The sequence below is a fragment of the Choloepus didactylus genome, chromosome 8 (assembly GCF_015220235.1).
Source record: "Choloepus didactylus isolate mChoDid1 chromosome 8, mChoDid1.pri, whole genome shotgun sequence".
Taxonomy (NCBI): Eukaryota; Metazoa; Chordata; class Mammalia; order Pilosa; family Megalonychidae; genus Choloepus; species Choloepus didactylus.
Genome location: NC_051314.1, coordinates 126,734,562 through 126,750,299, shown reverse-complemented (window position 1 = coordinate 126,750,299; position 15,738 = coordinate 126,734,562). Strand labels below are relative to the sequence as shown.

The 15,738-nt window shown below is 47.9% G+C and overlaps 1 protein-coding gene across 1 annotated transcript in view; it reads right to left on the bottom strand.

Annotated features, from left to right (window-relative positions):
• Positions 1 to 12,389: 12,389 nt before the first annotated feature.
• ANO2 (anoctamin 2) overlaps positions 12,390 to 15,738 on the bottom strand; it is a 295,498-nt gene continuing 292,149 nt past the window's right edge. Inside the window, exons 24-25 of the mRNA XM_037846197.1 lie at positions 15,313 to 15,418; positions 12,390 to 13,295 (exon numbers count right to left, since the gene is read on the bottom strand). Of these exons, the coding sequence (XP_037702125.1) occupies positions 13,023 to 13,295; positions 15,313 to 15,418 (379 nt within the window). The 3' untranslated portion in view covers positions 12,390 to 13,022. The remainder of the gene's footprint in view (positions 13,296 to 15,312; positions 15,419 to 15,738) is intronic.

The window sequence follows — 15,738 nt, the reverse complement described above, 5'->3', positions numbered from 1 at the left end:
CCCTTAGCTCCCTCTTATCATCACATGTGCAACTCACAAAAGAGCAGTCTGAGCAGAGAGAAAATTTGGAAGAAAGGAATACGTATGATCCCCATGGGATGAGCAAGAGTATGTGTGTGCGTGTGTGTGTGTGTGTGTGTGTGTGTGTGTGTAGTGGGGGGAGGGGGGGAAGGCCTGAAGACGGTTTATCCCACACCCAATGCTGATGTCAGAGTGAGCCTGCTGTCCCCAGGGGCAGAGTGGTGTCTGACACTGGGAGAGGGCAGGAGGTACCCAAGACCTGGACATCCCCTCCAGGGAACTTGCTTCCCCAGACACAAGTGCCCTTTGCTGGATTCTCTGGTCCCCTGGCTAAGACCATGAGCCTATTTGCTGTAGAAGAGACAACACTGGACTTGGGTGGTCTAAGAGGCCAGCTCTATGCTCACTATGAGGTGAGTCGCTGCACCTCATCTGTGAAAGGGACAAAGTTGCCCCTGCTGCCATCTTGCCAGAGGGGCAATGAGGGGCAGCCTCCATAATCCAGAGTGATCACGCTGGTCATCAAGGGCCTTTTATACTCTGTACATTCCAAAAAAATATCATGGAGTATTGTCATCAATTCTCCCAAGACTTCAGCATCCTGGAACCGCTAGAAGGGACCTGATAGGTCAACCTAGAACCTTCTCTTTCTCTAGAGAAGACGTGCTCTAGAGACACATTTCACTCTGAGCTGTCAGGTCAGGTGATGGGGTTCCAGAGGGTGGTCCATCCCTGCCTGGGGAGCTCTTGAGTGTCAGGAAAGGCTTCTGGGAACTGGGCTTGCAAGGGGACCGTCAGACTGCCTGGGAGAAATGGCAAAGCCTGGAACTACATGCCAGCCTTGTGATGTCCAGGTGTAACACTTCTGTGATGAGGCCTGGATAACAAAGTAGCCAATATCCCTGCTACCAGTGGTAGCCCAGGGTTAAGCTTGTCACCCAATCAGAGATTTTCCCTGGCATTTTATGTACAGGAGGGCAGCATACTTTTCCCTTTACAATCACAAAATTGGGACCATGTAAGCCTAGATATATCTTCAGCCTTACCCCTCCTGACCTCACTCACCACACGGAAGGAGGCTATTCTGTAGAAGAAAAGATGGGAAGGGGGATGAGAGGAAAGGAAGGGGAGGGAGGCAGGGAGGAGGGAGAAAGACCTTGTTGAATGTCCTTGGTTCCTAAGATCAATTTCAATCCTGAACTTTTCAGTTAAATGGGGAGGGTATCTGCCACTTGTGCCAGAAAGAGTTTGGAGTAAATTACACTTGTATGAGATTTTATACTTAGTAAAGGCTTTACAAACCTGACTTTCTGGTCTTAGCTACAGAATTAAGGGTCTCTGTTCTTGCAGGGGCAGTGGTAGCTGCAGTTCAATGGAGGCTAGACCAGGGAAGGCAAGAAGTGACCTGCCAAAGAGCAGAGTGGCCGTCAGAGCCAAGCCACGGGCTGAGGGGCATGTGGCAACAGGACACACCAAGGGAGCAAGCAAGGGTTTCCTGGGAGGTGTCCAGAACTTCCTGGGAAAGAGAAGTCAGCAAGAGCAAAGCTGGAGCCTGACACAGGCATTAAAGGATCATGTGGTCTCTAGGCTGCAGAAGTCTCGGGCCTCTAGGGACACCTATTTTCTGGGACCACACTACTTTAATGCATTTTTTACTTTTTGGGTCTTAGAAACACCCCAAGTGGGGAGATTTTGCTCAAAGTTTGCGATATGACTTCATCCCCACCAGGCCCTTGGAGGTGCTCACAGGACCTGTTGGTCCAGATGTCATTCAGGATAAGGAGCTGGGCCTTCCTGTCCCCTCCTCATTGACATCCGGGGTCCCCAGCACTCTTCCTGGTAGGACCATGGGATCCGACTGGGCTGGGGAATGGAAACAGCTTCCAACCCTGCTGTGGACACTCCATGGACTGCTGCAGAGTATAGGAGTAGGAGGGCTGCTGTAAGGAACATGGGAAAGAAAGAGGGCTACTGGGAAAGGAATAGGAGACCAGGTGGTAGAAAAGGCCAGGGGGAGAATCTAAAGATGGAGGCAACTAGGCTGTGGAGCCTGCCCCTTGGACAATTAGCCAGAGGCTATAGCCTGGTGGGTAGGAGAATGGGCTTTGGTATCAGGGACAGGAGCAAACTACTTCTGACAGGGTTCACTACTTCTGAGCTGTGTGACTCTCAAGAAGACACTTAGCAGCCTCAGTATTTCTATCTGTAAAAACCACCCCATGGTGTTGTTACTAGGATCAAATGAAATCACACACATCAAAGCACTTGACTTGGTGTCTGGCACATGGTAAGCTCATCATGCAGGAAACCGTTCCCAACCTGAGGTCTCATAAGCCTAGGGTCTCTCCATCACCCCTAGTAGGAAGTTCTAGCATGATTTGACTCCTTTCCTGTATTAGCAGTTTCACCTCCCACAGGTACTTCACCTTGAAACCAGACCTTCTCCTTCCTTATAAAAAGGAACAGGAGAAGCCTATGGAGAGAAAGTGGTTGGTGGCGAAGACTACTAATTGCCCACACAAAACTGATACACCCCTGGATTTGCTGGGATACAGGGCAATGTGCCACTCAAAGAAAAGCACATTACACAGGCTCTCTTTCAGATGAGGTGGCCATGTGGCTAAGTCCTGGCCAATCATATGTAAACAGATGTTGTAGGGTGGGGCTACCCGGAAAGCTCTGGAAAAAAGGGGACTAACTTAGTTGGCAGTCCCCCTTTTCACCTCCCACCTGACTCCCTCTGTTTCCCTAGAGGGGAGCAGAGGCCACCTCACAACCTTGAGGTGGCCTTGAGGATGGAAGCCAGCACCAACAGCACCTCTTGATCCGGGTAACAGGAGCCTCAGTTTTAGAGGGTCCTGCTCTGTCTTATAGGCATGCCCTACTCAGGGAGAAGCATTTCTTCTAGAATGCTTTGTAGATTCCCAGGACTCCAGAACTTCCATATTAAATGGCCCTTTCCAGATTAAATAGCAGGTGTTCTAGATCCCTGTGGTCTTATTCCCTGGGCCTGTGAACCTCTAAGACAGCCAGGGAAGGTCTCTCTGAGGAAATAGTACTTCAGCAGAGACCTGAATGAAGTGAGGAAATAAGCAATGTGAAGATCTAGAGCAAAGGAACCTCAAGTACAGAGGCGTTAACGTGAGAAAAGATTGGCATGACTTAAGGAAGATGCAGAACCTGCCTTCCTGGGACCTCAGAATCCAGCCCATGCTGTAAAGATGTCCTCCTTGGTGGCCATGGAATTCCAGATCCTGAAAACAATTTTGAATAGGATAAATTCTGAATTTAAGTTCTCAGTAATTAACCTTTCGCCCCCTCTCAGATACCCTCCAAGCCATCCTCACCATTACCAAGGCCACGAGGACACTGGCCCGGCGGCTGGTGCCTCTGCTCTACAGCCATATGGTGCCAGGAGACTGGTCAGGATGATCTGCTCCAGCGATCAACTCTCTCATCCAGAACATGGTTTCCTTTCACCCTGGACTAATTTATTCCAGGCCCTGGGCTCATTTTCCCATTTGGTGTCTGGGATGAGCCTGATTTGGTTTCTGGCCTGGAGATAGGGGGATGATTGAGGTGACATCCAGAAGAATCCGGAAGCCACTGGAATGGTCAGTGTGTGTCTCTGAGCTGCACTACCACTAACCTGACAGAATTTGGCACATTTTAGCATCTTGGAGTCCTTTCTCTGCAGGAAGGAGAGAGGGGATGGAAATGAATTAAGTGTAGGCAGGGGAAATATGGCATGTTCTGTCTTCTCTCTCCTCAAAAAGATTTATTGCATGGAGAAGTAGCAGGTGTTCATTAAAGTGGGTTCCTGGTATTTAAATCCTTTATATAGTGTTGGGAAAACATACGTTGCCTTCAGAGCATACGTGTCTTAGCCACTTAGTCGTCCTTGGGAAGGACCCCAATTGGCTCAGAGCAAATTTGCGAAAACATAATAAAGACTGAAGATCTCCAGGGCTTTTGGGATGAGAGGAAGGGTGAAGGGCGGGAGGACTGTGATTAATACATTTCCTCAGGATCAGGTTAGAAATGATAATTACCTTGTCCTTTAGGAAGAGATCAGGATTTGGGGAGATGGGGGAAGGGTGGCATGAGGAACTGGGGAAATCTGGACAGTCCAGCACTTTCGATAAGATTTTCACAGAGACGCCAACCTGACAACGCCAAGGGTTTTCCCATCCGGGATCTCACTTACGTCTTGGAATTAAGGTAAAGGTAGGCAGCTGCCCTGCTGTTTCCTTTGGAATGAACTCAGGCCAGGTCCTCACGGGCTTGTTTATGTTGGCTGCCCACAGAGGCTTAAGAGCCCTGAGGCAAGAGAACGCTGGGCTTCAGAGGTTCTGGGCCAATTCCAAGGATTCTAAGCTATTGAAGGGGAGCTCCCGGTGCGGGAGGGGGAGGGCAAGTGGGACTTGATGGGACCTCCAGGATGAGGCATTTTCTCTGCAGAGATATTTAAATATTTTGCACTCCATACAGCATGTCTACCTACCACTTCCAGCCCCTCAGGCCTCCTGCTGTGACAGACATCACTCTTTTACTTCCTGGATCAGGGGAAGGCCAACAAGGCCTCGAGGCGGGGATCCGGGGTGGCCTGGGAGGGGTGCATTTGGGGTCTGTGAGGTTTTACAACCCAGCACAGAATTATTTCAATATTTTAGCCTCAGGCATGGCCCTGCTGTCAGCGAAATGTCAACTCTGACCCTCTGCGATAAGCTATGGAGAGTGAGGCAGTGGGGCATGGAAAGGAGGGGGCAGTGGCTGGTCATTGCTGCTTTCTAAAGAAAGCCTGATTGCTGCCTCACCACCTAAATTCCCCAGCGAGTGGTCCGGCCATTTCTTCTTCCCTCCCTCCCCCGATCCTGCTGTCCACCAGTGAGATTCCAGTGTGCTAGGCTTTGGATCCTGAAGATAAGTCACATATGACCACTTTCCTTAAAGGGAATCGGGCAGGCGAGTGAGCTTTGTGTACATTTCCACCGGATGTGTGCTCTCATATTAAGCCTGCAGTGTCCAAGCACAGTGGTTTGGTGATAGAAGAGAAAGAAGCTGGAGCTGGGGCTGAGTAACAACACAAGAGCTGGCTATTCGATGTGGCTGAAAAAGTGAGTAGCCTTGGACCCTGACTTTTGGGGGGACCAAAAGTCAGTGTCCAACCAAGGCTCAGAACCCAAGATAGGGATACATGGGGTATCCACAGGGGATGGCAAGAAACGGTTTGGCCAGAGTAGAGCATTCACACAATTAAACAATAGAGTGTCAGGCAGGGGAAAAATTGATGGCAGGCTGGCACAGAGGAAATAGCACAGCTTTTGAGACAGACTGAGATTTCACTTCTGGCTCATGTAGTTCCTAGCTATGTGTCCTCAGGGAGTTAGAGAATGTCTTAGGGCACCAGGCTTTCATCTATAAAATGGTGTTAATTCTTAACTCATGGGTTGTTCTAAGGATTAGAAATAATGAATATGATGTTCCTGGCACAAAATATGTCCCTATGAGTGGTTGTTATCCACCCTCTCACTCCCCCCAAGCCCCTCCCAATCCCACACCCACAGATTCTTTGTGGTTCCCCTTGAGGCAGGAAGGAGAAAATCAGGAAGGTGTTCATGGAGGAAGTTGGCAGAACTCCAAGACTGAGTCAGGTGGGCACGCCTCCAGGGCACCAGGAGTCTCCTCTCCTAAGGCATGCCAGGGAAGGGCCATGCCCAGGGACAAGGGTCAGGGCTGGACATCACTTGCAGAAGGAGCCCTGGGCATGAGTGCTGAAGGAAGGACACACATCTCAGCCGAGTAGGGATGGTACAGGTGGTGAGGAGAGCGGTCACGTCAGGGATGGGACTCCAGAAGCACACGCACATGTGGAATTAGGCAGCTGGGAGCCACAGGCAGTGCTGGAGGTGGAGCATCACACTTGCTCCAATAGTACGGATCATGTCCCTGAGGGTACAGTTAGATTCCCAGCAATATCCAAGTAGTCGCTCTTGTTGTAACCATTTAAGTCAATTGAAAAACTTCTGGTGTTGGTCATCTGACACACACTGTATATAGTTTCTGATCTCTCTCTCTAGTTTGACTCTCTTGTTTATTATAACAGGAACTTCAAATCTCTTTTGAAAGTAGGTGGTATCTAAAGAAACAGCATTTTCATTTTTCAAAAATATCTTTTCCCAGGGAGAAATACTTTTTTCTGACCCCTCCTCATTCCCTCCCCACTACTTTCCATCCCCTCATCCCCCATCAGTGAGGGATAGAGAAATGCCTACATAATATCTTTCCCAATGTAAATCTCATCTAAGTTGGTGCTTTTCCACGTGCATCTGATTCTTCATTTCAGTCCTTACTGGGAATAGATTTGAGACAGTAGACACTCATCGATGGATGGAAGGCGCTTCGGCAGGAAAATCTATTCCTGGTTGCCAGCTTGCCAGAGGGTCTTTTCCATTCTGTGAGCAATCCTGGGGCACAAATGCCTCCGTGGGACACCTCCAACAGCCAGTGGCCATGCCCAGGTCACCATCTTGGTTTCTAGACATGCTGTGAGCTATGAAGAGATCATCTAAAGATCAAGAGGAAAGACAGTTTTCTTCTGAAGGATTTCAGTCCTGATGATGAAGAATTTCAATCCATAAGTCTATGCTGCTCCCACAATAAACTCTCTTTTCTGTGGTAGATATTTTAAAGGAACCGCTCAAGAAAACATCAAAAACCATGAAAAATTAGTTTAGATTAATGTGCTTTTTGAAAATCGTGGTCTAGTGACTGAAACTTATACTTGGGCATCATATGATACGTTTTAATTGAGCCGGTGCAATTTTTTTTAAAAAAAAACCACTTCATATTCATTCGACATCAAAGCAAGACATTTGTTTTAAAAGCCAAGGCACATTAACAGACATGGGGAGAAAAGACAATAATTCTTTAGTGAATTCTGGGCAATGGCACTGCATTTGCGGATTCCTCAATAGTTTACTCATCTGGAAAGTGAGTACCCAAATGGAGTTGAGCGAAAGTAGTGATGTCAAGAATTCTAAACAGGCAATGCCATGCCCTCTGCAGAGGTTACCCCAGCATGCAAACACTCCATTTCCTGGCATGTATCTTTCTCTCTTGGAATGGCCCCATCTTGGCTTTGAGTTTACTGTTGACCACAGTAGTTTCTACCAATGTATGTGCATTGGACATAGACTTTTGCCAGTCATTGATATAATGTTCAGGTTCTTAGAAACGCACGTTATAGCAGTCTCAAGTTCTATGGCTTACTAAAGGCAACCCCAAGAGGAAGGCAGGGTAGTTATTGTTTCCAGACTCCAGATGGAAACAGCAGCTCAGAGAAGTTACAGAACTTGCCCAAATGGGAGAGCTGGGGCTAGAACCCAGCTCTGCCTCCAAAACCGAGCACATTTCCCATTAGAGCACATTTAGAGATCAGCAGCATATGAGACTGTCTCTACAAAGGCTTTACCCGAGTAGAGACAGCTTAACAGATACACCTTCGCCCTTTTCTCTGATGAATGGTTAAGAATGCAGGCTCTGAGTGAGGCATAATGGAGTTTGACTCCCAGCTCTGCCCCTTACTTGCTTTGGATCCTTGAGCAGAGCGGAGCTTCTCTGAGCCTCAGTTCCTTCCTCTCTATGTGAGTTCCGCCACTTATGCCATCTCTGCCCAGTTAGAGCAGAAGTTTCCTTTTATGTAAATGTGAAAGAATACTTTGCCCTGAGTGAGGGAGAATGGAAGCTTCTGTAGCTTGTCAGAGATGAACCCTTAGGTTCATCTTGGCTTGGAGACCTGCTTGCTGCGAAAGAAGTGGACTGAGCCTCCTTGATACTCTGAGGCCCCTGACTCCTACTCCAAAATCAATATTAGAGAATTCTATCAGAGTTGGGTCAGTATGGCAGGCAAGACAATCAGACCCTCAGAGGGACAGTCCTAGGGTAGAGAGGGCAGTCTAGGCTGGTGAGCCTGGCTAAATACAAAGACCTGGGATTGCAAGGTGAAGGCTGGATTTGGTGCATTATGTGGTGAGAATGAATGGCCCCTCAGGATCCAGCCCCTCAGGCACAATGGGGCGATCACCTGGTAGCCCAAGTGTGGAGCACGACTTCGGTTTGGTCAGGAATCTGCTCAGTAAGGGCTTCCATGCAGAGTGGGCAAATATCTCCAGGAGCGCCCGGTGTGGCATCAGCCAAAGTAGACTGAATACACTCCAGGCGTCTCTTCACGAGTCTCTGAAAGCCCCTTTGGAGGAGTAAGTCCTGGAGAGCTTGGATAAATCAAAGGCAGGAGGCCTTAAGAGGGCATCGGAGGAAAGCAGCATGAGAACAAATAAACACCGGCTAGAGTGAACCCAGTACTGAAGTCCTCATAGCTGTGTGAACTTGGGTAAGGCACTCACCTTCTCCAGGCTCAGTTTAGGGAACTATTGAAACAGGGCTTGTGATGAGAAGTAATGTTACAGTGATCCTAGTACAGTTTAAGCTTCAAGATGCCTTCATAGGATACCTGGCACTACAAGGCTGTATGAATAGTGGAAGAGAAACAACTTTTGAAATGTATGGAGAATTCTTCAAAATCTTGGAACTTAAATATGAAAGAAACTTACAGAGGCTTCCCAAATTTGACAACAATCTTAAAATTTATATAAAATGCCAATAAGTAGTTGTGGAGCAAAATGAAACTGTACCAAGTTTCTATTTTCTATTGGGAATAAAAATCAGATGTTGATCAAACTTGCTACAGAAAAGACTGAATTATCTTTCTATTCTCCTTACTTAACACAGTATTGTGCAAAGGTAATCAAAGAGCATGCAGCCAGAGATGTGAGGGGGAAAGTATTAAAATATTACAAAGGTGTGCCAGTCAATTAATTAGTACAAATATTTTAATGGATTTTTAAAATGTTTGTGGTTTTAGCTTATTGTATTGTGATTTGTATTTTCACCCTAAAATAAATATTCACCTTTGTACCTAATTTTATTTTCATAGTTTTGGATACTTTTTCTTAAAGAGGGTTCCTAAAATCATAGAAGCGTCTGACCCTACAAAACCAGGATCTGTCCATATTGGTAATATTACCTACTTTTGAATTGCATCGCAAGGCATAATGCATCAAGAAGTGCTCTACATATGCATCCATCTACGTCAAGAGGTGCTTCAGAGGGGTTTCTAGAAGAGAGAGACCACTGAGCAGACAGAAAAAAGGCAGTTTTTTCCATTGCCTGATGGAAAAACAATGGACAACAAATGGAGAAAAGAAAAAAGAATCAAAAGAGATGGGCAGAATACAGTGAAGTCTAACACTGGCAGTTAAGAAAACAAGTTTGAAGTTGATCAGACAGGGCATGATAAAAGTTTCTGAGAGATGCATGGAAAAGGGGTGACGAGGCTATTTTAGGGGCCTCATTTGCTTCTCAACCAGCAGCCTCTCTCGGACCAGGCAAATGTGGTTGTTGATAGAAGCTGATATATGTTCTCTGAAGAACTAGACACAGGGTCCACCATACTGGGAGAGAATGAGGAGCGGCTTATGATGTGGGATCCGTGTCAAAAGAATGCCTCTTTCCCTTAAGGTCTGTGGCTTCATTCCCCTAATTGAGGAAGACATCCCGGCTTGGAAGCCTCAGTCCTGGGCTCCTTGCTCTGCTCAGCAGACAGGAAGTGAGAGAAAGATGGGGCAATAAAACACAAAGGTTCCTGAATTTGCATGTGGAGCTGCATTTTAAATTTTGCTTCGGCTTTTGTGGTGCTTTTCTTTTCTGGAGACAAAGCTGAATGAGCCATGGGAAGGTCAGAGTACATGAGTTCCATTGTGTCTGGATGGGATTCCTCATGAGAAGGTATTCTGGCCTGGTTCTGAAGGGGTATGTCCCTGGGGCACTGCCTTTCACCCCTGTGGAGAGGAGCAGGACAGAAGAGGAAGGAGAGAAGGAGGCTAGCCAGATGTGCAAACAGGGACACATTCTGAGAAAACAGCTGCTTTGTTTTCCAGAACATATGGTGCCCTCTGCAATAGCTGAGCAGATTAGATACTAACTGCTGTGGGTGGGGGGGCAAGAATGAAAATCGTGGGCAGCACTCTCCTGGCTCATTTGGGTTAGGCTATCTGAGACCCTGACGACCAGGGCTGGAGCTGTGAAAGAAGAGTAGAATGGCAATGTGGAAGACGGGACCGAGTCATCAGCAATGACCCATACCCTTAACTTTGCCCTGCTGTAGTGATCCTATAGAATTGTGTGTGCCACAACAGGAATGGATGTTGGAGACACAAACAGGAGAGGAGGGGTAAAGTGGGGTCCTTCCTGGGTCGAACTCTGCAAATGGTCAGATTGTTTCCCTTCCCCATGCCATCTAGACCTCCTTAGGTGGCTCTGTCTGACTGACCTGGGCCCCAGGGTGCAATGCCGTGCTCACTGCAGGCTTCCATACCTGGTCGGTTAGCACGATGGGGTGGGGCAGGACAAAACAAGGCACAAGGCCCAGCCATACAATGGAAATAAAGTAGAGCCCCTACCCCATTACTGATCCCCTTACCTTGCTCTACTTTTTCTTCTTTCCATAGCACTATCACCTTCTAACATAATATACAGTTTACTTTTGCTGTTCATTATCTGTCTCTGACCCACCCACAGGTGTAAACTCCATGAGGATATTGTTGGGTGATGTATCCTAATATAGAGCCTGACAAATAGTAGGAATTTAGTATGTGTGTTTGAATGAATGAACCCACACTTATTGGGGGGAAAAGACTGTCAAAATATATGAAGTGAATAAAGGTAACCAAACAACAGCTATAGAATACTATGATTAAAAAATATATGTGTGTGAGAAAGAATGAGCATCTGGAAAAAACCACAGCAATTGTCAATGTTGATTATTTGTGGGTTTTAGAATTGTGGGTGACTTTTTTCTTTATTGCTTTTTGGACCATCTGAGTCTTTCTTGCTGTCCATGTTTTACTTCTATAATCATATAAAATATTTCTTTCAATTGAAATAATAAGAAGAGGTGGGTCTTGTGCCAGCTTTGGGCAGCCAAATGGCTCTGTGTGGGGCTCGGTTGTAGCAAAGAGGGTGTCTTGGTGATGGGGACCACCCTTGACTATGGATCATCAATGATTCCTGGAAATATCAACACCCACCCATGCTGGTAGGACATCCTCCCTTTTCATGGGTCTGGAATCTGCAAACAAATGCCTCTCTGAAATGAAATATTTTCTCTTTGGCCACCTCACTCTCTCAAAATTGGATGAAGCTAATTTGAAGATATGAAGTTAATTTGAAGATGATGCAATGTTTTTATACTACTGTAGTTTGAATCTAAGCTCAAATAGTTATTTTAAATATTAAGGTGTGCTATAATTAAAATTAATGGCAGGCTCACTTGTGCATGAGTGGCCTGGGCATGACTGCCTACTGCTCTAAGAGCTGTATCTATACCCTGTTGTCTCCACAAAAGAAGGGGCTGTTTTATAAAGCAAATGTTGGTGGGCAATGCAATCTTGCCACGTGCCTAGGAGAAAACCAAAAGCCCTGGTGACCAGCACAGCACCATGGGCCCCTGCATAACTGGGCATCTGAAACATCAGAATAGCAGCTTTCATTTCTCCCCTGGAGTATAACCCTCCTTGCAGCTTCCACTTAGACACCATGTGAACTGTCATTAGGCTGACCTGCAAGAAGTAGGGGCAGACCCAGAAGAAGGGGACTGTGTCACTGGTTTCTGGGCAGCAGGTGAGGCTGAACGGTGAGAAAGCCAGTGATGAATGGCATTTGGCCCTTGCTTCTAATTGCACTTGAGAAATCGCCTCACCATAGGGCCCCAGGCAGCTGCTACCAATTGAATACGTATGTTAGCATTGCAAGATGCTCATCACCATCTTGGAGTTTCATTACTCATACATAAAATGGTAAACCCTCAACTGTGCCTTCACACTTCCTGTTTCCCTTATTCTATTCCTACGGCACTTATTACTATCTAAAATACTACACATTTATTTGTTTATTGTCCATCTCTCCCCAGGATGTAAGCTCCACAATGTAGAGATTTCTGTATGTTTTTTCCTCTGCTTTATCTCTAGTCTGAATACAATACCTGACACATAGTAGGCACTCAATAAATACTGGAAGGAAGGCAGGAAAGAAGGAGGGAAGGAAGGAAGGAAGGAAAGGGGGAGGGAGGAAGTAAGAGAGAAAGAGAGAGAGAAAGAAGGAAAGACAGACCAGAAAGAAGACAAGACAGAAAGGAAGGAAAGAAGGAAGGGGGTGGGGGAGGAAGAAGGGAAGGAGGGAAGGAAGGAAGGAGGAACAGAAGGCCCCAAAGACAAAGAGACGCATCTTTTATAAAGAAAGTTTCCATTTATTTTATTATTTTAAATCTGTACCTGCATAGGATGGTGGTTAGCTACATGTAGCTCAAAGCGGCCCGGTGACATGATCTGGGGACGAGACCAGGCTTGGACCTCAGCTACCTGCAATAGGGCCCAGTGGCCACAGCAATGAGCCCCGTAACTTTGCATCCGCTGAGCTGTGACGGCCCCGGCTGCAAGTGTCTGGGAGCGGTCTTCTCAGGTGACAGTGGGCAGGGGGGCAGTGATCTCTTATGCTGGGGCAAGGACAAGGCCCTGCCTGTGCTTCTCCTGTGGCCCGGAGCTCATCGGAAATGATGAGAGGGCACTGCATGGTATGTGGAGAAGGCTCCTGGTGCCTGGGAACCCCGGTTTGGAGAGGCCTCGACTCTTTCACTGATTGAATCCAAATGGGGTACCAACCCCCCAAAAGGATACAGCTCAAAAGAGGAGCTACAAGTTTCTGAGACGCAGCATAATTTCTTTTCCTTCCTATACTTACTCTCATTCTCTTGATTTCTTTCTTTCTCTCTTTTCACTCCTAGTCCCTTTTCAAGATGCCCTCAGGCCAGATCAAGGCAGCCCGACTCCTCACCCATCTGGCTGAACAAACGCGGGCACGGACATAGGCGTGTACGTGCGTCTCACTCACACGTTGGTGTGCTGAGACCCCGAGGATGCCAGGCTGCCCTGCTGACTGTGGCCGGAGGGCGCCGAGCTGGCCGCCCGGCTCTGCCTGCTGGGATGCGTCCCTCCCCGGCTCCACGGGGCTGGGTCTTCCATCAGCTTCAGCTTCTCGTGTTCCTCTTTCAGGAAGAAATCCACCAACAAGCTCTTCTCTTTCTTGATCTGGTCGCTGATGTCGGTGGGGATGTCTGGGATCATCCAGTCCACGAGAACACTCAGGAACATCACGAGGTTCTGCCGGAAGCCAGGGAGAGAGGGGCTGAGTGGAGAGACCTAACCTGGCAGTGTGGTGCTCTGGGCGCAGCTGGGTCACCGTCCACCATCGTCCACCGGCACCCCAATGGATTCTGGCCCTGCTGCTCACTGGTCTAGTGATCTTAACCAAGGGCAGGACTTAATCTCGGTGTCCTTGTTGGTCAGATGGGGATAATAGCAGTACCTCCTCATGGAGGACTATGTGAGTTTTCAAACACAGAAAACATTTTCAATGGTCCCTGATACCTAGCAAGCCTGGGGAAGTGTTAGCTATGACTTCTTCCCTTCAACAGAACTTGTAGCTTCCCCTCCTCCAACCCATCCTCAGAGTCTTCTCCCATGTCCTGTTCTTGCTTCTTGACCTCCAAGCCTCCAACCTCCCCTCCCTCCGCCCCCGCTCCAAAGCTTCCTGGGAAGTGGCCATGAAGCCAAATTGCCTCCCCAGGTTTTCCTTGTGCCACCTGCTCCTCTCCTTCCTCCGGCTGACTGTCTCTTCCTCTATATCAGAGACAGACCTATGGTTTTTGCCTTGAATTCGAACCTCGGCTAACTTGTCCACTACTCACTCAGCTTTTACTGCTCTCTCTTCCATTATGATCCCTCTAGTTTAACTGGCCTGCCTGAGGCCCCTGTATCCAGCTCTCCTTTATCCTAAGCATTTGTGCACAATTGCAATTGGCCTCCTTCAGTCTCCCGAGCCACACCCCTTCCCTTGGATACCGTGGTGTGATAACACTTCCTTTTCCTGGAAGTGTTCTCTGATTAAGTGAATGAATATGTGGGAGTTATTTTTATCATCTGATTCCCATCCATTCTCCAAGCCTCCCTTCTCCCACACTGTCTCCAGTACAGTCCTCCAATTGTGGTGGTATTCCTGTCCAACTGACGATTAAACACTCATATGTCTTCTCCTCGCTGAGATCCAGAGAACCATGACTGAGCCCAGAACTTGATAATCAGAGTACTGTTGTCTTCCATGCTCTAAACCTATTCCCAACTTCCAGCCTTTACCTTGATCTGTATGTGCTCCCAGGGGCTTAGGCAAAGACTTTGGGGCCATTACAGCTTCCAGAAGCTCCTAGGAGCCTTAGATGCTATACAGCTGCTCCATCAGGGGAGCACGATTCCTCTAAACCAGCTCCTCACAGTGCAGGTAAAATGGCACAAGTGACAGATGGTAAAGTGAGGAGACTGCTGCAGGTGAGACATCTGAGCAATTCTTCAAACATATCGCCCCATCTTTCCAAGAGAAGAAAGGCTGTCTCCTTTAAGTGAAAGACTAACCGAGGGGCTTCCCCACTTCCTGGGCAGGGGTCTGGGGGGCAGGATACTTTAGAGCCCTCCAGAGAGGTGCCTTCAAGGAATACAAAAGCCAGAGGGAGCGGAAGAGAAAAGGATCTGGGCTTGTGATTTGGCCCGGCTCGCTGGAAGGCCTGCAGGTCCCGCAGTGGGAACTGGGGACCCAAGAATCTCAGCAATGCAACTGGAGCTGTGGCTATTGTCTGAGATAGCATCAAAGGATCGAGTGTGCTATGCATTCGGGGATGGCTAGATGGCCCTGGGGGCCCTTCCCACTAGATGTCTCAGGGGCTAAAACCACACTAACAAAGGAAGGAGCCAAGAGAAGAAAGGTTCAGAACTCGAGCCCATTCTCGGGCAGTGGTGATGAAGTGGGGCTCTTTGTCCGTGGATGGCCCGGGAAACTGGTTTCATCTGCCCTTCTCCCTTTGCTTTCTTCGTCTTGGGTTTAAGTGGGAATGTATCTCCACCCTGCAACTCCCTCCATCCACATCTGTCTGGTAACCTCATTCCATGCTTTTTCTGCAAAGACTATTCATTAAAGGAAGCCCTCTCCAAAGGTCACAGAGTGCCAGAAAACCTAGGGATGGGGGTGGGGGTGGGGGTGGGGGGCGGGGGGCGACAGGCAGTGAGACAGAACTGTCTTCAACTTGGTGGCCTCAGTTCTAATCAGCTGTTCCTTATCTGAGCAACTCACCTGGAAGATTATGACAAATGCCAGACGGGCAGACAGAACAGACCAGTACTGTTTAGAAAACTCATATGGGTTCGGGGCCCATGGCGGCTCACGGTAGTCCTTAAACCTGCCCAGAGAGAAAGGTGGTTTTAGGATTGGGAGGAGATGGAGGAAAAGGCAGACCTTCCCTGGCTGAAACCTTGAGGGTGAAAGCAGTGGGCAAGCCCTTGGCTCTCAGATTTGGGAAGTGGGCAGGGTGGGGGATCCATGGCCCCATCAACAAATATCCATGGAATAAAAGGAATAAAATCCACAAAAGCCAGTATCAGCCTAGAAATATCCTTTTCCTGATCTCCCTCCAGCATCTCAGAAAGTTTCCTGTCTCACGTCAGGATTCTCCTTCCAGAACCTTCCAGAAATAATGGGAATAGCTCAGGCGACAGTAGA